The following is a 24,048-nucleotide window of genomic DNA, read 5'->3' as shown; positions in this document are numbered from 1 at the left end:
TGGTCATTGGCTTACTTTATGTGTTCAGCTCCTAGTAGCGCATTGCTGCTTCTTCAAAAATACCAAGAGAACAAAGCAATATTGATAGCAGAAGTAAATTGGAAAGTTGTTTAAAATTGTATGTTATATCTGATTCATCATAGAAAAAAATGTGAGTTTCAGGTCTCATCGAATGTTGGGCTTCGGTGTAGAGACAGATATAATATAAAGAAATGTGTGTGTACAAAAAGTTATGAAATAAGGAGATCTGATTTCCCTGCAAGCCCAACTGATTTAATGAGTTGTGGTATCAAAGAACAAAGTCAGCTATTTCATAGACAAAAATAAACCTATATAAGAAATTTCTCATACATTTTATACACTGCTGTTATACTGGTATAACAAATCATTTGAAATAAATCTAGTGGAAGCAATTTACAGTACACTGTCCCTTTAATACTTATGAATCAAATGTTTATGAATGACTTAAAAAAATGTATGCTTACCTGATAAGATAATTTCTTTCATGGTTGAGAAAGTCCACGAGCCATTACTAATGGGATTCAACTCCTGGCCACTAGGAGGAGGCAATGATTCCCAAAGCTCTATGAGCACTTAAAGGGATACTGAACCCAAATTTTTTCTTTCATGATTCGGATATAGCATGCAATTTTAAGCAACTTTCTAATTTACTTCTGTTATCAATTTTTCTTCGCTCTCTTGATATCTTTATTTGAAAAAGAAGGCATCTAAGCTAAGGAGCCAGCAAATTTGTGGTTCAGAACCATGGACAGCATTTGTTTATTGGTGCTGTCCAATTAGCAAGGACAAACCGGGTTGTTAACCAAAACTGGGCCGGCATCTAAACTTAAATTCTTGCTTTTAAAATAAACATACCAAGAGAATGAAGACAATTTGATAATAGGAGTACATTAGAAAGTTGCTTAAAATTGCATGCTCTATCTGAATCACAAAAGAAAAAATTTGGGTACAGTGTCCCTTTAATCCCTCCCGCCTCTCTGGTATTCTAGTCTGACATATAGCCAAGAAGGAGAAGTGAAAAGGTAGGAAAGGGCAAAGCAGGGAAAATGAGGTGCAAACTAGAACTTCCTCCAGAAAAACAATTAAGTAAAAAAAATGAAAAATAGGTGGGTCTCAAAGACTTTCATCACCATGAAAAAAATGAATTTATCAGGTAAGCATACATTTTTATTTTATTTTTATAAGGTGGTGAGAGTCCACAAGCAATTACCCCTGGGAACCAATACCCAAGCTGTGGCGTCCACATCTAATTAGGCAGAACAACATTTTTTAAGATAGTCACCTAATTACCAGACACTGCTGCCTGAAGGACTTTCCTACCCAACACATCAAACTGGTAGAATTTAGAGAAAATATGTTGCAAATGTATTCAATATAAGCCTTGCAAATATATTCAAGAACTAAAAAAAATGGAAAAACCTATCCTGCCTCCAAGTAAACCTTGGTAATCAAGTGATTTAGCCAAAAAGCTAAAAAAAAGGATGTGGCCCTCTAAACTTAATGTAGACCAAGGGACAAACAAAGGTCGTGTTCAGAGCGGAGGGGTCGGGCTGGGAGTATTTGCAGATAAGGGCAGAAATATAGAAGGGTGCAGTGTTGGTGAGGGCTTTCTATGTTAGGGTCAAAATTTGTAATTTTTTGAGGCTAAGTGAAACCAGTGAAGGTGTTGGCAAAGAGATGCAGCAGATGTGTAGCGGTGCTTAAGGAAATAGATATTTAAATAGATATTCCTAGATATATATCTGTGTACAGCTATACATATACTGTATATATTTATATATATATATACACACATATACATACATTCATATAAAACTTTTACTTTTAACTTATAATACGCACAGTATCTGCTGAGTGCAAAAACCTTACTTCTAGTGGAGTTGGCGTGAGCAGGAGCGATAAATAGCGCTCCACTCGTCATCTAGCCCATTGAGGTGTCACAAATACCCATGGATTGAAGGGTCTGGAGCAGCAATGGATGGTCAACAGTGGCAAAGGCTGCAAAGAGGTTTAAAAGGATTAACATGGAGTAGTGAACTTTAGACTTGCCAGTAAGCAGGTAATTTGTCTCCTTGGTGATGGCAGTTTCAGTAGAGTGTTGGGGGCCAAAGCCAGATAGCAAAGGGTTGTGAAGATGGTTAGATGAGAAAAAGTGTGATAAGCGTTTATAAACTTCTGCTCAAGAAGATATTGCTAAAAGCATCAAAAACTTCCAAGACTGAAGGTAAATGTCTAAAGCATGAAGGTTCAAAAAGAGAAAGCTGTAAAAGCTTGTATTTTTTTTTTTTTTAAAAAGACAAGAAATTGGTTTAGACACTGGATATATATTGACTAAGACTTAATAAAGCTTTGATGTCAAAACACTTAGCAATTTCCTGTAGTATGAAACAGAAAAACAAAATATAACTCTTGAAAGGAGTTAGCAGATAAATCATTATCTGAACCGAATTGCAAAAAAGAAGAATTCTTGGAATTTTTGGTTCAGCACCCTGGGTAGTGATTGATTATTGGTGGCTACATTTAGTGACGAATCAGCAATCGCTACCCAGGAGCTGAACTAAAAATGGGCCGGCTCCGTGACACTCGATCATGAGGTCTGAGAGACACATATTGTTTGTTTGTTTGTTTTTTCTCTCCCCCCCCCCTCTCCTGCTCCCTCTAACTCTCTTAATTCTTACTCTGCTTCGACTAATAAATCATCTATAGTAATGATGTCAAAGGGTTTTGCGGTACCAAGAACTTATTAACCATTATATCTAAGCTTATTTGATTGAAAAATGATTGTTAAAATCCCAAGCTCTTAGAAGAACCGTTGGTAATGAACAGCTCTGGACTCTGTTGAAAGCATGTCTAAATTATACTATCTGTCGTGCCAGTCGTTTCTTCCTTATTTGTAAATGTTTCTTTTTGAACAATAAAGCTTGTTTTGAAAAAAGAAAAAAAAAATGGGCCGGCTCCTAAGCTTACACTCTTGCTTTTTCAATAAAGATACAAAGAGAACGAAAAAAAATTAAAATAAGAGTAAATTAGAAAGTTGCTTAAAATTGCATGCTCTATCTGAATCATGATATAAAACATTTTGGGTTTAGTATCCCTTTAAAGGGACAGTCTAGATCCAAAACAAAATTTTGATTACTTATTGTTACATAGCAGAGAAGCACTGGTCCCACATCTATTATCTTGTAAGAAGTACATGAAACGTTTAAATATTTATTGTTTGTTAGGAGTCGAAAATGGACACCAAGCTCCGCCCATCTATTGCGTGTATATTTTAGAATGTTATGTTTCTCTAATCACAGTCGACTCTTAAATACGTTTTCCTATTCTCATATGCTTATTTGTGCACCTGCAATTTGAAATAGCTAAGTTAAAAAAATATTAAACGTGCACTGCTAAACTGTCATACAAGAAAAACGCTAACTGGACAAGAAGAAAGCTGTGGGCAGAGATTGGCAGCATTTTTGGCAGCTAACAAATGATTATTTAAAAGTTGCATGTGCTTCATACAAGCTTATAGATGTGAAACCCGTTGCAAGTTGCTTGTCTGGTTTGTAACAAAAAGTAATACAAAATAAGTATTGGTTCTAGACTGTCCCTTTAAGATGCACCCACTCTACTGTGCTTACGAGCTGCTTCCAGTAGACAGTCCATCTAGTGCTGTAGATGTAACAGCGACGGATCGGTATTTGGAGTATATCAACGACCCAACAGGAGGAGGGCTAAGGGACTATTCCCGCAACACCTGTGGCAGACTTGTGACTTCTCATTGGGAGTGATTATATTACTACCCAATAGTCCAATCCCCCCTCTGTCCAAAGTAGAAGCTCTCTGAGGGGGACAATAGCTTCAAATCGGAATGAGGACCCCTGTAAAGTAAGAATCTGGAGCACATTAATTCTTTACCTTCCACCAGTGAAGGCAAAGATAAGACTGGAATACCAGATAGGTGGGATTTAGTGCTCTTAGAGCTTTGGGAATCTTTACCTTCTCCTTGTGGTGAGGAGTTGAATCCCAGGAGTAATGGCTCATGGACTCTCACCACCTTCTGAAAGGAAAACATTTTTGTAGCAGAATGAAAGGGATATGTTAAGGGCTGAGACTGGGAAGGGGTCAAAGGTGTGTGGTGTTTGTGTGTAATTAAGCTTTTTATGCTTAAATTGCAATTAAATAATATAGCACAGAACTTCATGAACTCCACTAGTTGAACATATTTTTGCACTCTATTGGATTAGCACACAAGCGATATCCAATACAATATCCCAGATAAGTTAATTATGTAAGGGATTTAACTCACCAGTGCTCCCCAACATGCAGATGCTAGCACGCACTAGACCATCACACAAGAGATAAAAAATAACTGTGGTCGAAAATAGAAGAGATAATGATTGTGCTTGAGTGAGGTTATATAATATTTTAAATGCACCACTTGAAATCTAGCTCAAAATGAATGATAAATGTTTAATCTCCCTTAACAATGAACAAATGTAATCTTATGGAATGTAAACTTAAATGCATACCACTAGATGGCAGTATATGCAAACAAAATGTCTTTAATTGCATTATGTGTTTATTGTTTTAAATGCATATCTATGCATTATATTGTCTATCTTTATTTAAAATGGGGGAGAGAAACAAAATTAAACATAGGTAACACGGGTTTACTGTTTTTGTTTGTGTCTTTGAAAACAGAGCTAAATAATGATTTTGATTACCAACATTCTTTATTTTTTTATGGAACACGCTTGGCATACTGTGACACCCTAGATCTATTTATCTGCCTGGGTCATACAAGAATTCCATTAATGTAACAAAACAATACAAAAGTGAAAACTTTCTAAACCTAAAATATATATTTCGTCAATATTACACAATGTGTGGCTTTGAAAAATTAAGAGAGATGGCACTGTGGGCTGTGAAATTCCAGTGAGACGCAAAACAGTGACTGAAAAGCACTAATCTCTGCTTATGACAAGGTATTTTCTTTACCAAAAAATAAAGTCAGTGTTACTAGTAGCACAATTGTACAGTTACTAAAACAATGAGCTTTAAGCAATCATACCGTAAGTCTTCAATCTCTTTGATATAATTGTGAACCATGTTGCTTATTTCTTCATTTCCATCTCCTGTAGAGAAATAGGTTTTAATATTAAATTTGTATTTTATGAAATTATTCAATATTAAAATAAAAAATGCAGGAAGCCTCTGTGGAAGCACAATGATTAGTAGCATCACAAGAACACATCTGAAAGAATATTGGGGATGTCTCCCTGACAACAATATGTCTGCTAAAATATTGCAGCAATGCTGCCATCATTGCTAGACTGTGACAAGGAAAGTCACAGGCAACGGTGGTGCTGGCCAATGGGTGGCAAGCTACTGTTAACCCATAGATTGTTTCCTGCTTTGTAGCCCTCTCTGACTAAAAAGGGTTGTTAAGCCTAACCCTTAGTTCAATATGGAAAGCCGTGCCATTCTTGCACCATGATGTCATGAGTAATTAACTCTTGTCATCCACAAGATTGTGATCACCCTCACTAACATTGCAGACTGTGGGTGCCAATTTTACAACCATGGAAGAGCACAGATAAAAACAGAATTTATGTTTACCTGATAAATTACTTTCTCCAACGGTGTGTCCGGTCCACGGCGTCATCCTTACTTGTGGGATATTCTCTTCCCCAACAGGAAATGGCAAAGAGCCCAGCAAAGCTAGTCACATGATCCCTCCTAGGCTCCGCCTACCCCAGTCATTCGACCGACGTTAAGGAGGAATATTTGCATAGGAGAAACCATATGAAACCGTGGTGACTGTAGTTAAAGAAAATAAATTATCAGACCTGATTAAAAAACCAGGGCGGGCCGTGGACCGGACACACCGTTGGAGAAAGTAATTTATCAGGTAAACATAAATTCTGTTTTCTCCAACATAGGTGTGTCCGGTCCACGGCGTCATCCTTACTTGTGGGAACCAATACCAAAGCTTTAGGACACGGATGATGAGAGGGAGCAAATCAGGTCACCTAGATGGAAGGCACCACGGCTTGCAAAACCTTTCTCCCAAAAATAGCCTCAGAAGAAGCAAAAGTATCAAACTTGTAAAATTTGGTAAAAGTGTGCAGTGAAGACCAAGTCGCTGCCCTACATATCTGATCAACAGAAGCCTCGTTCTTGAAGGCCCATGTGGAAGCCACAGCCCTAGTGGAATGAGCTGTGATTCTTTCGGGAGGCTGCCGTCCGGCAGTCTCGTAAGCCAATCTGATGATGCTTTTAATCCAAAAAGAGAGAGAGGTAGAAGTTGCTTTTTGACCTCTCCTTTTACCGGAATAAACAACAAACAAGGAAGATGTTTGTCTAAAATCCTTTGTAGCATCTAAATAGAATTTTAGAGCGCGAACAACATCCAAATTGTGCAACAAACGTTCCTTCTTCGAAACTGGTTTCGGACACAGAGAAGGTACGATAATCTCCTGGTTAATGTTTTTGTTAGAAACAACTTTTGGAAGAAAACCAGGTTTAGTACGTAAAACCACCTTATCTGCATGGAACACCAGATAAGGAGGAGAACACTGCAGAGCAGATAATTCTGAAACTCTTCTAGCAGAAGAAATTGCAACCAAAAACAAAACTTTCCAAGATAATAACTTAATATCAACGGAATGTAAGGGTTCAAACGGAACCCCCTGAAGAACTGAAAGAACTAAGTTGAGACTCCAAGGAGGAGTCAAAGGTTTGTAAACAGGCTTGATTCTAACCAGAGCCTGAACAAAGGCTTGAACATCTGGCACAGCTGCCAGCTTTTTATGAAGTAACACAGACAAGGCAGAAATCTGTCCCTTCAGGGAACTTGCAGATAATCCTTTTTCCAATCCTTCTTGAAGGAAGGATAGAATCTTAGGAATCTTAACCTTGTCCCAAGGGAATCCTTTAGATTCACACCAACAGATATATTTTTTCCAAATTTTGTGGTAAATCTTTCTAGTTACAGGCTTTCTGGCCTGAACAAGAGTATCTATAACAGAATCTGAGAACCCTCGCTTCGATAAGATCAAGCGTTCAATCTCCAAGCAGTCAGCTGGAGTGAGACCAGATTCGGATGTTCGAACGGACCTTGAACAAGAAGGTCTCGTCTCAAAGGTAGCTTCCATGGTGGAGCCGATGACATATTCACCAGATCTGCATACCAAGTCCTGCGTGGCCACGCAGGAGCTATCAAGATCACCGACGCCCTTTCCTGATTGATCCTGGCTACCAGCCTGGGGATGAGAGGAAACGGCGGGAATACATAAGCTAGTTTGAAGGTCCAAGGTGCTACTAGTGCATCCACTAGAGCCGCCTTGGGATCCCTGGATCTGGACCCGTAGCAAGGAACTTTGAAGTTCTGACGAGAGGCCATCAGATCCATGTCTGGAATGCCCCACAGTTGAGTGACTTGGGCAAAGATTTCCGGATGGAGTTCCCACTCCCCCGGATGCAATGTCTGACGACTCAGAAAATCCGCTTCCCAATTTTCCACTCCTGGGATGTGGATAGCAGACAGGTGGCAGGAGTGAGACTCCGCCCATAGAATGATTTTGGTCACTTCTTCCATCGCCAGGGAACTCCTTGTTCCCCCCTGATGGTTGATGTACGCAACAGTTGTCATGTTGTCTGATTGAAACCGTATGAACTTGGCCCTCGCTAGCTGAGGCCAAGCCTTGAGAGCATTGAATATCGCTCTCAGTTCCAGAATATTTATCGGTAGAAGAGATTCTTCCCGAGACCAAAGACCCTGAGCTTTCAGGGATCCCCAGACCGCGCCCCAGCCCATCAGACTGGCGTCGGTCGTGACAATGACCCACTCTGGTCTGCGGAAGGTCATCCCTTGTGACAGGTTGTCCAGGGACAGCCACCAACGGAGTGAGTCTCTGGTCCTCTGATTTACTTGTATCCTCGGAGACAAGTTTGTATAGTCCCCATTCCACTGACTGAGCATGCACAGTTGTAATGGTCTTAGATGAATGCGCGCAAAAGGAACTATGTCCATTGCCGCTACCATCAAACCTATCACTTCCATGCACTGCGCTATGGAAGGAAGAGGAACGGAATGAAGTATCCGACAAGAGTCTAGAAGTTTTGTTTTTCTGGCCTCTGTCAGAAAAATCCTCATTTCTAAGGAGTCTATTATTGTCCCCAAGAAGGGAACCCTTGTTGACGGAGATAGAGAACTCTTTTCCACGTTCACTTTCCATCCGTGAGATCTGAGAAAGGCCAGGACAATGTCCGTGTGAGCCTTTGCTTGAGGAAGGGACGACGCTTGAATCAGAATGTCGTCCAAGTAAGGTACTACAGCAATGCCCCTTGGTCTTAGCACAGCTAGAAGGGACCCTAGTACCTTTGTGAAAATCCTTGGAGCAGTGGCTAATCCGAAAGGAAGCGCCACGAACTGGTAATGCTTGTCCAGGAATGCGAACCTTAGGAACCGATGATGTTCCTTGTGGATAGGAATATGTAGATACGCATCCTTTAAATCCACCGTGGTCATGAATTGACCTTCCTGGATGGAAGGAAGAATTGTTCGAATGGTTTCCATTTTGAACGATGGAACCTTGAGAAACTTGTTTAAGATCTTGAGATCTAAGATTGGTCTGAACGTTCCCTCTTTTTTGGGAACTATGAACAGATTGGAGTAGAACCCCATCCCTTGTTCTCCTAATGGAACAGGATGAATCACTCCCATTTGTAACAGGTCTTCTACACAACGTAAGAATGCCTGTCTTTTTATGTGGTCTGAAGACAACTGAGACCTGTGGAACCTCCCCCTTGGGGGAAGCCCCTTGAATTCCAGAAGATAACCTTGGGAGACTATTTCTAGCGCCCAAGGATCCAGAACATCTCTTGCCCAAGCCCGAGCGAAGAGAGAGAGTCTGCCCCCCACCAGATCCGGTCCCGGATCGGGGGCCAACATTTCATGCTGTCTTGGTAGCAGTGGCAGGTTTCTTGGCCTGCTTTCCCTTGTTCCAGCCTTGCATTGGTCTCCAAGCTGGCTTGGCTTGAGAAGTATTACCCTCTTGCTTAGAGGACGTAGCACTTTGGGCTGGTCCGTTTCTACGAAAGGGACGAAAATTAGGTTTATTTTTGGCCTTGAAAGGCCGATCCTGAGGAAGGGCATGGCCCTTACCCCCAGTGATATCAGAGATAATCTCTTTCAAGTCAGGGCCAAACAGCGTTTTCCCCTTGAAAGGAATGTTAAGTAGCTTGTTCTTGGAAGACGCATCAGCTGACCAAGATTTCAACCAAAGCGCTCTGCGCGCCACAATAGCAAACCCAGAATTCTTAGCCGCTAACCTAGCCAATTGCAAAGTGGCGTCTAGGGTGAAAGAATTAGCCAATTTGAGAGCATTGATTCTGTCCATAATCTCCTCATAAGGAGGAGAATCACTATCGACCGCCTTTACCAGCTCATCGAACCAGAAACACGCGGCTGTAGCGACAGGGACAATGCATGAAATTGGTTGTAGAAGGTAACCCTGCTGAACAAACATCTTTTTAAGTAAACCTTCTAATTTTTTATCCATAGGATCTTTGAAAGCACAACTATCTTCTATGGGTATAGTGGTGCGTTTGTTTAAAGTGGAAACCGCTCCCTCGACCTTGGGGACTGTCTGCCATAAGTCCTTTCTGGGGTCGACCATAGGAAACAATTTTTTAAATATGGGGGGAGGGACGAAAGGAATACCGGGCCTTTCCCATTCTTTATTTACAATGTCCGCCACCCGCTTGGGTATAGGAAAAGCTTCTGGGAGCCCCGGGACCTCTAGGAACTTGTCCATTTTACATAGTTTCTCTGGGATGACCAACTTGTCACAATCATCCAGAGTGGATAATACCTCCTTAAGCAGAATGCGGAGATGTTCCAACTTAAATTTAAACGTAATCACATCAGGTTCAGCTTGTTGAGAAATGTTCCCTGAATCAGTAATTTCTCCCTCAGACAAAACCTCCCTGGCCCCATCAGACTGGTTTAGGGGCCCTTCAGAACCATTATTATCAGCGTCGTCATGCTCTTCAGTATCTAAAACAGAGCAGTCGCGCTTACGCTGATAAGTGTGCATTTTGGCTAAAATGTTTTTGACAGAATTATCCATTACAGCCGTTAATTGTTGCATAGTAAGGAGTATTGGCGCGCTAGATGTACTAGGGGCCTCCTGAGTGGGCAAGACTCGTGTAGACGAAGGAGGGAATGATGCAGTACCATGCTTACTCCCCTCACTTGAGGAATCATCTTGGGCATCATTGTCATTGTCACATAAATCACATTTATTTAAATGAGAAGGAACTCTGGCTTCCCCACATTCAGAACACAGTCTATCTGGTAGTTCAGACATGTTAAACAGGCATAAACTTGATAACAAAGTACAAAAAACGTTTTAAAATAAAACCGTTACTGTCACTTTAAATTTAAACTGAACACACTTTATTACTGCAATTGCGAAAAAATATGAAGGAATTGTTCAAAATTCACCAAAATTTCACCACAGTGTCTTAAAGCCTTAAAAGTATTGCACCCCAAATTTGGAAGCTTTAACCCTTAAAATAACGGAACCGGAGCCGTTCTTAACTTTAACCCCTTTACAGTCCCTGGTGTCTGCTTTGCTGAGACCCAACCAAGCCCAAAGGGGAATACGATACCAAATGACGACTTCAGAAAGTCTTTTCTATGTATCAGAGCTCCTCACACATGCGACTGCATGTCATGCCTCTCAAAAACAAGTGCGCAACACCGGCGCGAAAATGAGGCTCTGCCTATGATTTGGGAAAGCCCCTAAAGAGAAAGGTGTCTAAAAAAGTGCCTGCCGATATAAACTTATCAAAATACCCAGATTAAATGATTCCTCAAGGCTAAATATGTGTTAATAATGAATCGATTTAGCCCAGAAAAAGTCTACAGTCTTAATAAGCCCTTGTGAAGCCCTTATTTACAATCTTAATAAACATGGCTTACCGGATCCCATAGGGAAAATGACAGCTTCCAGCATTACATCGTCTTGTTAGAATGTGTCATACCTCAAGCAGCAAGAGACTGCTCACTGTTCCCCCAACTGAAGTTAATTCCTCTCAACAGTCCTGTGTGGAACAGCCATGGATTTTAGTAACGGTTGCTAAAATCATTTTCCTCATACAAACAGAAATCTTCATCTCTTTTCTGTTTCTGAGTAAATAGTACATACCAGCACTATTTTAAAATAACAAACTCTTGATTGAATAATAAAAACTACAGTTAAACACTAAAAAACTCTAAGCCATCTCCGTGGAGATGTTGCCTGTACAACGGCAAAGAGAATGACTGGGGTAGGCGGAGCCTAGGAGGGATCATGTGACCAGCTTTGCTGGGCTCTTTGCCATTTCCTGTTGGGGAAGAGAATATCCCACAAGTAAGGATGACGCCGTGGACCGGACACACCTATGTTGGAGAAATGATATCTAGAACAAAAAAATTAACTGACATACATTTTCATATTACTTAACCAATCAAAGTTAAGATTAATAAAGGTTTACAGACATTCATTTGACTTATTAAATAAAAAAGTAAATTTATGCTTACCTAATAAATTGATTTCTTCTATGGTACGACGAGTCCACGGATTCATCCATTACTTGTGGGATATTATCCTTCCTTACAGGAAGTGGCAAAGAGCTCCTCCCTTAGCTCCACCCCCCAGTCATTCGACCGAAGGTACAGGAAGAAAAAGGAGAAACTAAAAGGTGCAGAGGTGACTGAAGTTTAAAATCAAAAAATATAATCTGTCTTAAAATGACAGGGCGGGCCGTGGACTCGTCGTACCATAGAAGAAATCAATTTATCAGGTAAGCATAAATTTACTTTTCTTCTATAAGGTACGACGAGTCCACGGATTCATCCATTACTTGTGGGATACACACAAGACAGATGCCTAAACAGAAGGCACCACTGCTTGAAGAACTTTTCTCCCAAAAATAGCCTCCGAAGAAGCAAAAGTATCAAATTTGTAAAATTTGGAAAACGTATGAAGCAAAGACCAAGTCGCAGCCTTACAAATCTGTTCAACAGAAGCATCATTTTTAAAAGCCCATGTGGAAGCCACCGCTCTAGTAGAGTGAGCTGTAATTCGTTAAGGAGGATGCTGTCCAGCAGTCTCGTATGCCAAACGGATGATGCTTTTCAGCTAAAAAGAAAGAGAGGTAGCCATAGCTTTTTGCCCTCTACGTTTTCCAGAATAGACAACAAACAAAGAAGATGTTTGACGGAAATCTTTGGTCGCTTGCAAGTAAAACTTTAAAGCACGAACCACGTCCAAGTTGTGCAACAGACGCTCCTTCTTAGAGGAAGGATTAGGACACAGGGAAGGAACCATAATCTCCTGATTAATATTCTTATCAGTAACAACCTTAGGAAGGAATCCAGGTTTGGTACGCAAAACCACCTTATCAGCATGGAAAACAAGATAAGGCGAGTCGCATTGCAATGCAGATAGTTCAGAAACTCTTCAAGCCGAAGAGATAGCAACTAAAAACAGAACTTTCCAAGATAGAAGCTTAATATCTATGGAATGCATAGGTTCAAACGGAACCCCTTGAAGAACTTTAAGAACTAAATTCAAACTCCATGGCGGAGCAATAGGTTTAAACACAGGCTTGATTCTAACTAAAGCCTGACAGAACGACTGAACGTCTGGAACATCTGCCAGACGCTTGTGCAGTAAAATTGATAAAGCAGATATCTGTCCCTTTAGGGAACAAGCTTATAGCCCCTTCTCCAATCCTTCTTGGAGAAAGGACAAAATCCTAGGAATCCTGATCTTACTCCATGAGTAGCCTTTGGATTTGCAGCAACAAAGATATTTACGCCATATCTTATGATAAATTTTCCTGGTGACAGGCTTTCGAGCCTGAATCAAGGTATCTATGACCGACTCAGAGAATCCCCGCTTGGATAAAATCAAGCGTTCAATCTCCAGGCAGTCAGCCGCAGAGAAACTAGATTTGGATGCTGGAAGGGACCTTGAATCAGAAGGTCCTGTCTCAGTGGCAGAGTCCATGGTGGAAGAGATGACATCTCCACCAGGTCTGCATACCAAGTCCTGCGTGGCCACGCAGGTGCTATCAAAATCACTGAAGCTCTCTCCTGTTTGATTCTGGCAATTAAACGAGGAAGGAGAGGAAATGGTGGAAACACATAAGCCAGGTTGAACGACCAGGGTACTGCTAGAGCATCTATCAGTATTGCTTGAGGATCCCTTGATCTGGACCCGTAACAAGGAAGTTTGGCGTTCTGACGAGACGCCATCAGATCCAATTCCGGTGTGCCCCATTGATGAATCAATTGTGCAAACACCTCCGGATGGAGTTCCCACTCCCCTGGATTAAAAGTCTGACGACTTAGAAAATCTGCTTCCCAGTTCTCCACTCCTGGGCTATAGATTGCTGACAGATGGCAAGAGTGAGCCTCTGCCCATCAAATTATTTTGGTAACATCTATCATCGCTAGAGAACTCTTTGTTCCCCCCTGATGATTGATATATGCTACAGCCGTGATATTGTCCGACTGGAATCTTATGAATCTGGCCGAAGCCAGCTGAGGCCACGCCTGAAGTGCGTTGAATATCGCTCTCAGTTCTACAATATTGATCGGGAGGAGAGCCTCCTCGAGTCCACACACCCTGTGCTTTCAGAGAGTTCCAGACTGCACTCCAGCCCAATAGGCTGGCGTCCGTCGTCACTATGACACATGCTGGCCTGCGGAAACACATTCCCTGGGACAGATGATCCTGTGACAACCACCAAAGAAGAGAGTCTCTGGTCTCTTGATCCAGATTTATCTGAGGAGATAAATCCGCATAATCCCAATTCCACTGTTTGAGCATGCATAGTTGCAGTGGCCTGAGATGCAAGCGAGCAAACGAAACTATGTCCATTGCCGCTACCATGAGTCCGATTACCTCCATACACTGAGCCACTGACAGCCGGGGATTGGAATGAAGAGCTCGGCAGGTGGTTAAAATCTTTGATTTCCTGACCTCCGTCAGAAAAAATTGCATGCCCACAAACATACTCGGTGTCAACCATTTTTTTATTAGCCCCTTATGCAAGCTTAGTAATACCCCTCTATATCTTCTAAGATTACTGCTTACCCTCTCCCTCATAGGGATACTGTCAGCCAATTCTGAAATACCACAGTCTCTCCAGAAAAAAATGACTGAACATACCTCACTGCTTATAGCATGAAAGGGTTCCTCACACTGAAGTTTCTTGTACTCCTCAGCCATTCTGTGGGAACTGCTCTGGATCTTAGTGACAAATGCTAAGATCATCAGCCTCCAGGCAGAAGTCTTCATCCATCTGCTGCCTGAGAGTAAAAAGAACACACCGGTACCATTTAAAATAAAAAACTCTTGCTTGAAGAAATAAAAAACTAATATTTTATCACCTCTTTCACTTTACCCTTCCTAGTACTTAGAGTAGGCAAAGAGAATGACTGGGGGTGGAGCTAAGGGAGGAGCTATATAGACAGCTCTACTGTGGTGCTCTTTGCCACTTCCTGTAAGGAAGGATAATATCCCACAAATAATGGATGAATCCGTGGACTCCTCGTACCTTATAGAAGAAATAAAACTGGTAAATTAAAGGAATAGTCTAGTCAAAATTAAACTTTCATGATTCAGATAAAGCATACAGTTTTAAGCAACTTTCTAATATAGTCCTATTATCAAATTTTCTTCGTTCTTTTGGCATCTTAATTTGAAAAAGCAAGAATTTAAGCTTAGGAGTCGGCCCATTTTTGTGGCTACATTTAGACACCAATCAGCAAGCGCTACCCAAGTGCTGAACAAGAAATGGGTCGGCTCCTAAGCTTAAATTCAAATAAAGATACCAAGAGAAAGAAGAAAAATTGTTACTAGGAGTAAATTAGAAAGTTGCTTAAAATTGCAAGCTTTATCTGAATTATGAAAGTTTAAATATGACTGATCCCTTTAAAAGGGACACTAAACCCAAAATGTTTTTTTCGTGATTCAGATAGAGCATGCGATTTTAAGCAACTTTCCAATTTACTCCTATTATCAATTTTTCTTTGTTCTCTTGCTATCTTTTTTATCTTTATTTAAAAAGCAGGAATGTGATGTATAGGAGCCGGACCATTTTTGGTTGAGAACCTGGGTTATGCTTGCTTATTGGTGGGTAAATATCAGCCTCCAATAAGCAAGCGCTATCCATGGCGCTGAACCTAAAATCGGCTGGCTGCTAAGATTTACATTCCTGCTTTTAAAATAAAGATAGCAAGAGAACAAAGAAAATTTGATAATAGGAGTAAATTAGAAAGTTGCTTAAAATTGCATGCTCTATCTGAATCATGAAAGAAAAAAATTGGGTTGTGTCCCTTTAATACCTAGTGCCAAGTGTATTAATGAGACGCATACCTGCTCTGGCAATAATCTGATTTGCCTGGTCACTCATCAGTTGCGTGAGTCTGTTTCTCAGAGCGTCGATGGTTTCTTGCATCGCTTTTATTCTCATGCGCAAGTTGTTGTTTTCAGTCTGAAGCATTGCATTTTCATGGAACATATCATTTATGCTTTCAATGCCCTCTTCATCAATAATTTTTTTACCCTGTGAGAGTGTTTGCAAAAACCAATTTAGAATATTCATTTCAAGAAAGTGAGATACTAAGTCCTATGCCTTGGTACAAAAAACTGACCATTTTAAATGCTGTTCTATGTACTGTATGTGTCTATCCGTAATATAGCATTTCAAAACCTAATACTTTGATCAAACAAATTGTTGCTTCAAAAACAGAATTTATGCTTGCCTGATAAATTGCTTTCTCCAACGGTGTGTCCGGTCCACGGAGTCATCCTTACTTGTGGGATATCTCTTCCCCAACAGGAAATGGCAGAGTCCCAGCAAAGCTGGCCATATAGTCCCTCCTAGGCTCCGCCCACCCCAGTCATTCGACCGACGGACAGGAGGAAATATATATAGGAGAAACCATATGGTACCGTGGTGACTGTAGTTAGAGAAAATAATTCATCAGACCTGATTAAAAAACCAGGGCGGGCCGTGGATCGGACACACCGTTGGAGAAAGCAATTTATCAGGCAAGCATAAATTCTGTTTTCTCCAACATTGGTGTGTCCGGTCCACGGCGTCATCCTTACTTGTTGGAACCAATACCAAAGCTTTAGGACACGGATGAAGGGAGGGAGCAAATCAGGTTACCTAAATGGAAGGCACCACAGCTTGCAAAACCTTTCTCACAAAAATAGCCTCCGAAGAAGCAAAAGTATCAAATTTGTAAATTTTGGCAAAAGTGTGCAGTGAAGACCAAGTCGCTGCCTTACATATCTGGTCAACAGAAGCCTCGTTCTTGAAGGCCCATGAGGAAGCCACAGCCCTAGTGGAGTGAGCTGTGATTCTTTCAGGAGGCTGCCGTCCGGCAGTCTCATAAGCCAATCGGATGATGCTTTTAAGCCAAAAGGAAAGAGAGGTAGAAGTCGCTTTTTGACCTCTCCTTTTACCAGAATAAACAACAAACAAGGAAGATGTTTGTCTGAAATCTTTTGTAGCCTCTAAATAGAATTTTAGAGCACGGACTACGTCCAAATTGTGTAACAAACGTTCCTTCTTTGAAACTGGATTCGGACATAAAGAAGGTACAACTATCTCCTGGTTAATATTTTTGTTAGAAACAACCTTAGGAAGAAAACCAGGCTTAGTACGCAAAACCACCTTATCTGCATGGAACACCAGATAGGGCGGAGAACACTGCAGAGCAGATAACTCTGAAACTCTTCTAGCAGAGGAAATTGCAACCAAAAACAAAACTTTCCAAGATAGTAACTTAATATCTATGGAATGTAAAGGTTCAAACGGAACCCCTTGAAGAACTGAAAGAACTAGATTTAGACTCCAGGGAGGAGTCAAAGGTCTGTAAACAGGCTTGATCCTAACCAGAGCCTGAACAAATGCTTGAACATCTGGCACAGCTGCCAGTCTTTTGTGTAGTAAGACAGATAAAGCAGAGATCTGTCCCTTTAGAGAGCTTGCAGATAATCCTTTCTCCAAACCTTCTTGTAGAAAGGAGAGAATCTTAGGAATTTTATCTTATTCCATCAGAATCCTTTGGATTCACACCAACAGATATATCTTTTCCATATTTTATGGTAAATCTTTCTAGTTACCGGTTTTCTGGCCTGAACCAGAGTATCTATCACAGAATCTGAAAACCCACGCTTCGATAGAATCAAGCGTTCAATCTCCAAGCCGTCAGCTGGAGGGAGACCAGATTTGGATGTTCGAATGGACCCTGAACAAGAAGGTCCTGCCTCAAAGGTAGCTTCCATGGTGGAGCCGATGACATATTCACCAGGTCTGCATACCAAGTCCTGCGTGGCCACGCAGGAGCTATCAAGATCACCAAGGCCCTCTCCTGATTGATCCTGGCTACCAGCCTGGGAATGAGAGGAAACGGTGGAAATACATAAGCTAGGTTGAAGGTCCAAGGTGCTACTAGTGCATCTACTAGAGTCGCCTTTGGATCCCTGGATCTGGACCCGTAGCAAGGAACCTTGAAGTTCTGACGAGACGCCATCAGATCCATGTCTGGAATGCCCCATAATTGAGTAATTTGGGCAAAGATCTCCGGATGGAGTTCCCACTCCCCCGGATGGAATGTCTGACGACTCAGAAAATCCGCCTCCCAGTTTTCCACACCTGGGATGTGGATCGCAGACAGGTGGCAGGAGTGATCCTCCGCCCATTGAATTATTTTGGTCACTTCTTTCATCGCCAGGGAACTCCTTGTTCCCCCTTGATGATTGATATACGCAACGGTCGTCATGTTGTCTGATTGGAACCTTATGAATCTGGCCTTTGCTAGCTGAGGCCAAGCCCTGAGAGCATTGAATATCGCTCTCAGTTCCAGAATGTTTATCGGGAGAAGAGACTCTTCCTGAGACCATAGACCCTGAGCTTTCAGGGATTCCCAGACCGCGCCCCAGCCCACTAGACTGGCGTCAGTCGTGACAATGACCCACTCTGGTCTGCGGAAGCTCATTCCCTGGGACAGATGGTCCAGGGTCAGCCACCAACGGAGTGAATCTCTGGTCTTCTGATCTACTTGAATCATTGGAGACAAGTCTGTATAGTCCCCATTCCACTGTTTGAGCATGCACAGTTGTAATGGTCTTAGATGAATTCGTGCAAAAGGAACTATGTCCATTGCTGCAACCATCAACCCTACTACTTCCATGCACTGCGCTATTGAAGGACGAGGAACAGAATGAAGAACTTGACAAGAGCTTAGAAGTTTTGATTTTCTGACCTCTGTCAGAAAAATCCTCATTTCTAAGGAATCTATTATTGTTCCCAAGAAGGGAACTCTTGTCGACGGAGACAGAGAACTTTTTTCTATGTTCACCTTCCATCCATGTGATCTGAGAAAGGCCAGAACGATGTCTGTATGAGCCTTTGCTTTTGACAGGGACGACGCTTGGATTAGAATGTCGTCCAAGTAAGGAACTACTGCAATGCCCCTCGGTCTTAGAACCGCTAGAAGGGACCCTAGCACCTTTGTGAAAATCCTTGGAGCAGTGGCTAACCCGAATGGGAGGGCCACAAACTGGTAATGCTTGTCCAGAAAAGCGAACCTTAGGAACTGATGATGTTCTTTGTGGATAGGAATATGTAGGTACGCATCCTTTAGATCCACGGTAGTCATAAATTGACCTTCCTGGATAGTGGGTAGAATCGTTCGAATGGTTTCCATCTTGAACGATGGTACCCTGAGAAATTTGTTTAGGATCTTCAAATCCAAAATTGGTCTGAAAGTTCCCTCTTTTTTGGGAACTACGAACAGATTGGAATAAAATCCCATTCCTTGTTCCTTTATTGGAACTGGGTGTATCACTCCCATCTTTAACAGGTCTTCTACACAATGTAAGAACGCCTGTCTCTTTATTTGGTTTGAGGATAAGTGAGACATGTGGAACCTTCCCCTTGGGGGTAGTTCCTTGAATTCCAGGAGATAACCTTGAGAAACTATTTCTAGCGCCCAGGGATCCTGAACATCTCTTGCCCAAGCCTGAGCAAAGAGAGAGAGAGTCTGCCCCCCACTAGATCCGGTCCCGGATCGGGGGCTACTCCTTCATGCTGTATTGTTAGCAGCGGCAGGCTTCTTGGCCTGCTTACCCTTGTTCCAGCCTTGCATCGGTTTCCAGGCTGGTTTGGGTTGTGAGGCATTACCCTCTTACTTAGAGGATGCAGAATTAGAGGCCGGTCCGTTCCTGAAATTGCGAAAGGAACGAAAATTAGACTTATTTTTAGCCTTGAAAGACCTATCTTGTGGAAGGGCGTGGCCCTTTCCCCCAGTGATGTCTGAAATAATCTCTTTCAATTCTGGTCCAAATAGAGTTTTACCTTTGAAAGGGATGTTAAGTAATTTTGTCTTGGATGACACATCCGCTGACCAAGACTTTAGCCAAAGCGCTCTGCGCGCCACAATTGCAAACCCTGAATTTTTCGCCGCTAATCTAGCTAATTGCAAAGCGGAACCACGCTGCTGTAGTGACAGGAACAATGCACGAAATTGGTTGTAGAAGGTAACCTTGCTGTACAAAAATCTTTTTAAGCAAACCTTCCAATTTTTTATCCATAGGATCTTTGAAAGCACAACTATCTTCGATAGGAATAGTAGTGCGTTTGTTTAGAGTAGAAACTGCCCCCTCGACCTTAGGGACTGTCTGCCATAAGTCCTTTCTGGGGTCGACCATAGGAAATAATTTCTTAAATATAGGGGGGGGAACAAAAGGTATGCCGGGCTTTTCCCACTCCTTATTTACTATGTCCGCCACCCGCTTGGGTATAGGAAAAGCGTAGGGGTGCACCGGAACCTCTAGGAACTTGTCCATCTTGCATAATTTCTCTGGAATGACCAAGTTGTCACAATCATCCAGAGTAGATAACACCTCCTTAAGCAGTGCGCGGAGATGTTCTAATTTAAATTTAAATGTCACAACATCAGGTTCAGCTTGTTGAGAAATTTTTCCTGAATCTGAAATTTCTCCATCTGACAAAACCTCCCTCATGGCCCCTTCAGATTGGTGTGAGGGTATGACAGAACAATTATCATCAGCGCCCTCCTGCTCTTCAGTGTTTAAAACAGAGCAATCGCGCTTTCTCTGATAAGTAGGCATTTTGGATAAAATATTTGCTATGGAGTTATCCATTACAGCCGTTAATTGTTGCATGGTAATAAGCATTGGCGCACTAGATGTACTAGGGGCCTCCTGCGTGGGCAAAACTGGTGTAGACACAGTAGGAGATGATGTAGTATCATGTTTACTCCCCTCATCTGAGGAATCATCTTGGGCAATTTCATTATCTGTGGCAGTACTGTCCTTACTTTGTTTGGACGCTATGGCACAATTATCACATAAATTTAAATGGGGAGACACATTGGCTTTCATACATATAGAACATAGCTTATCTGAAGGTACAGACATGTTAAACAGGCTTAAACTTGTCAACAAAGCACAAAAAAACATTTTAAAACAAAACCGTTACTGTCTCTTTAAATTTTAAACAGAAAACACTTTATTACTGAATATGTGAAAAAGTATGAAGGAATTGTTCAAAAATTTCAGAGCTTTAACCCTTAAAATAACGGAACCGGAGCCGTTTATAAATTTAACCCCTATACAGTCCCAGCTATAGTCTTTGCTGAGACCCAACCAAGCCCAGAGGGGAATACGATACCAATTGACGCCTTCTAGAAGCTTTTCCAGCAATTTTTAGATCCTCACACATGCATCTGCATGCCCTGCTCTCAAAAAACAACTGCGCAGTAATGGCGCGAAAATGAGGCTCAGTCTACAACTAGGAAGGCCCCCTAACTGGAAAAGGTGTCTAACACAGTGCCTGTCGTTTAATAAACGTTCCCCAAGTTTATAAATGCAAATTGTCAGCATAAATATGAATAAAATGCCCAAATAAAGCAATCGATTTAGCCCATAAAAATGTCTACCAGTTTTTTAGCCCATAATAAGCCCTTTATTCTGTTTGTTTGACTAAGAAAATGGCTTACCGGCCCTCATGAGGGAAAATGACAGCCTTCCAGCATTACATCGTCTTGTTAGAAATATGGCTAGTCATACCTTAAGCAGAAAAGTCTGCTAACTGCTTCCCCCAACTGAAGTTACTTCATCTCAACAGTCCTATGTGGAAACAGCAATCGATTTTAGTTACTGTCTGCTAAAATCATCTTCCTCTCACAAACATAAATCTTCATCCTTTTCTGTTTCAGAGTAAATAGTACATACCAGCACTATTTTAAAATAACAAACACTTGATAGAAGAATAAAAACTACATTTAAACACCAAAAAAACTCTTAGCCATCTCCGTGGAGATGTTGCCTGTGCAACGGCAAAGAGAATGACTGGGGTGGGCGGAGCCTAGGAGGGACTATATGGCCAGCTTTGCTGGGACTCTTTGCCATTTCCTGTTGGGGAAGAGATATCCCACAAGTAAGGATGACGCCGTGGACCGGACACACCAATGTTGGAGAAATACAAATTATTATGCTCGTTGACATGGACATACATGCTTAAGCGTTCTCAAAAAGCCTAGAAGACAAATTAAAGGGACATGAAACCCCCAAAAATGTTTTCATGATTTAGGTAGAACATACAATTTTAAACAACTTTCCAGTTTACTTGTATTATCACATTTAAGTCTCTTAGTATAATTTATTGAAGAAGCAGCAGTGCACTACTGGTTTCTAACTGAACACATTGGTGAGCCAATGACAATCGGTATATATATATGCAGCCCCCAATCAGCAGCTAGAACCTAGGTTCTTTTCTGCTCCTGAGCTTACCTAGATAAATCTTTCAGCAAAGGATAACAAGAGAAGGAAGAAAATTAAATAATAAAAGTAAATTGGAAAGTTGTTTAAAATTGTTTGTTCTTTTCTAAATCATGAATGTGTAATTATCACTTTACTGTTCCTTTAAGTGCTCCCTTTGAAGAGCAAAGATAAAAAAAAAATTAGGGGACTGTTGCCATAGAATTTACAAAACATTTGAATTAATTTAAAGTCAACTTGGCTCATCCTGTTAGCACTTTTCAAAGACTATTTATAAAGCAATGGAATTACGAAAGGATATTTTCAACATTATATTTACAAAAAAAATAATTTATTTTCTTTTATGGTGTTGAGAGTCCGCAAGCTGTTATATATAGGATACACATTCCTACTAGGAGGAGGCAGTTTCCCAAACCTCAAAAGCCTATAAATACCCCTCCCACATACCTCAGTTTTACAAAAAGCCTAGTGGTGAGGTGTATAAGGAGTAAAAGCCAATAATGAGGATCAGGAAAAATGGGTGGGGCCTCATGGACTCTCACCACCATGAAAGAAATTAAATTATCAGGTAAATTCGTATGTTTTCTTTCATATAGGTGGCGAGAGCCCATGAGCTGTAACGCGTGGGATATAATACCCAAGATGTGGAAGTCTACGAGTAACAATGAAGCTAGGGGTAAAAAAAAAAAAACAGCTTTTTCCGCATCAGTAGAAGTAATGGAATAGGAATATAATGTCAATCTGTCAAGGGAGGTAGAAGATGAATCCTTGCGACCACATTTATAGAAAAGATTTCCTATGAGGCGAAAAAATGAAGACATGAGGCAATATTCCATTCACTTCCCCTCTGACAAGCACTGTACTCTGAGGGGAACCGGGCTTCAATATGCTCTGAAGCGCTTTTCACTGAAGAAATCAAGTATATTAAGCTTCAACCACATCCTAAGGAGGCAACGTTTAAAACTGAGGTATGTGTGAGGTGGGAAGGGTATTTATAGGCTTTTGAGGTTTAGGAAACTTTGCCTCCTACTGGCAGGAATGTATAACCCATCAGTAACAGCTTGTGAACACTAAAGCTAAATATGTAAATGCATATCGTAAAAATGATATTAAACCAGAACAGTAAAAGAATACTGAAGGAAGGGGAAAAAAGCCTTTTCAGAAAGTGTTATTCTTTGTAAGTACTGAACTACTAGGGTGAGTCAAGATAGATAAATACTTAAGTTGTATCTTCCGCACAGATCTGAGCATTCAATCTGTTGCATGTAACAGGGTCTTATAAACTACAGCATAATTAGGTATGTAGTTTGTACTCCAGACTTTAATGGGGAGGGTGGAAAAAAGCATTTGCAGAGGAATATTACAGCAAAAAGTAGGCAAAATAAATAAAAAGCATCCACTGCATACATTTTTACTATCCTTTTTTAAACAAATGGGGGTTTAATTTTGAGTTTAATGCTCATTTAGTAGACTGCATCTCACTAAAATGAAAAACTGTTAATGGGGTACAGAAACTGTAATGAATGAGCATAGTAGAATAAGATTTTATATAAAGTAAAAAACAGAAATGACTGATGGCAAAAGTAATAATATTATCAAACATACAGCCCTGGGATATTGTATGGGGGAAAGCACAGGATAAAAGTTTTAATAGTTTAAAGGGATACTAAACTATCTTTTATGATTCAATTTCAGATAGAGCATGCAATATTAAGCAACTTTCTAATTTACTACATATAGCCACCAATTAGCAAGCGCTACGCAGGTGCTGAATAAAAAATGGGCCGGCACCTAAGTTAAGATTCCTGCTTTTTCAAATAAAGATAGCAAGAGAGTGAAGAAAAAATGATAAGAGTAAATTAGAAAGTTGTTTAAAATTGCATGCTTTATCCGAATCATGAAAGAAAAAATTTGGGTTTAGTATACCTTTAACCCTTATCACCATGGGCAGACAATACAATTTTGGAGTAAAAAAAATACCCACAAAAAACACTTTTAAAATAACATAATTTATGCTTACCTGATAAATTCCTTTCTTCTGTTGTGTGATCAGTCCACGGGTCATCATTACTTCTGGGATATAACTCCTCCCCAACAGGAAATGCAAGAGGATTCACCCAGCAGAGCTGCATATAGCTCCTCCCCTCTACGT

At 41.0% G+C, this 24,048-nt stretch overlaps 1 protein-coding gene across 4 annotated transcripts in view; it reads right to left on the bottom strand.

Moving 5' to 3' along the window:
• Positions 1–24,048, bottom strand: part of KIF21A (kinesin family member 21A) — a 537,130-nt gene that overhangs the window by 265,047 nt on the left and 248,035 nt on the right. For all 4 annotated transcript variants that reach the window (XM_053716595.1, XM_053716597.1, XM_053716596.1 and 1 more), the window contains exons 9-10: positions 15,453–15,642; positions 5,081–5,144 (exon numbers count right to left, since the gene is read on the bottom strand). In XM_053716595.1, the coding sequence (XP_053572570.1) occupies positions 5,081–5,144; positions 15,453–15,642 (254 nt within the window). The remainder of the gene's footprint in view (positions 1–5,080; positions 5,145–15,452; positions 15,643–24,048) is intronic.

This window comes from Bombina bombina, chromosome 6, assembly GCF_027579735.1.
Source record: "Bombina bombina isolate aBomBom1 chromosome 6, aBomBom1.pri, whole genome shotgun sequence".
In the NCBI taxonomy this organism is placed as follows: domain Eukaryota; kingdom Metazoa; phylum Chordata; class Amphibia; order Anura; family Bombinatoridae; genus Bombina; species Bombina bombina.
Note: the sequence above shows the minus strand (reverse complement) of the source record. Positions and strands in the feature narration are given on the sequence as shown.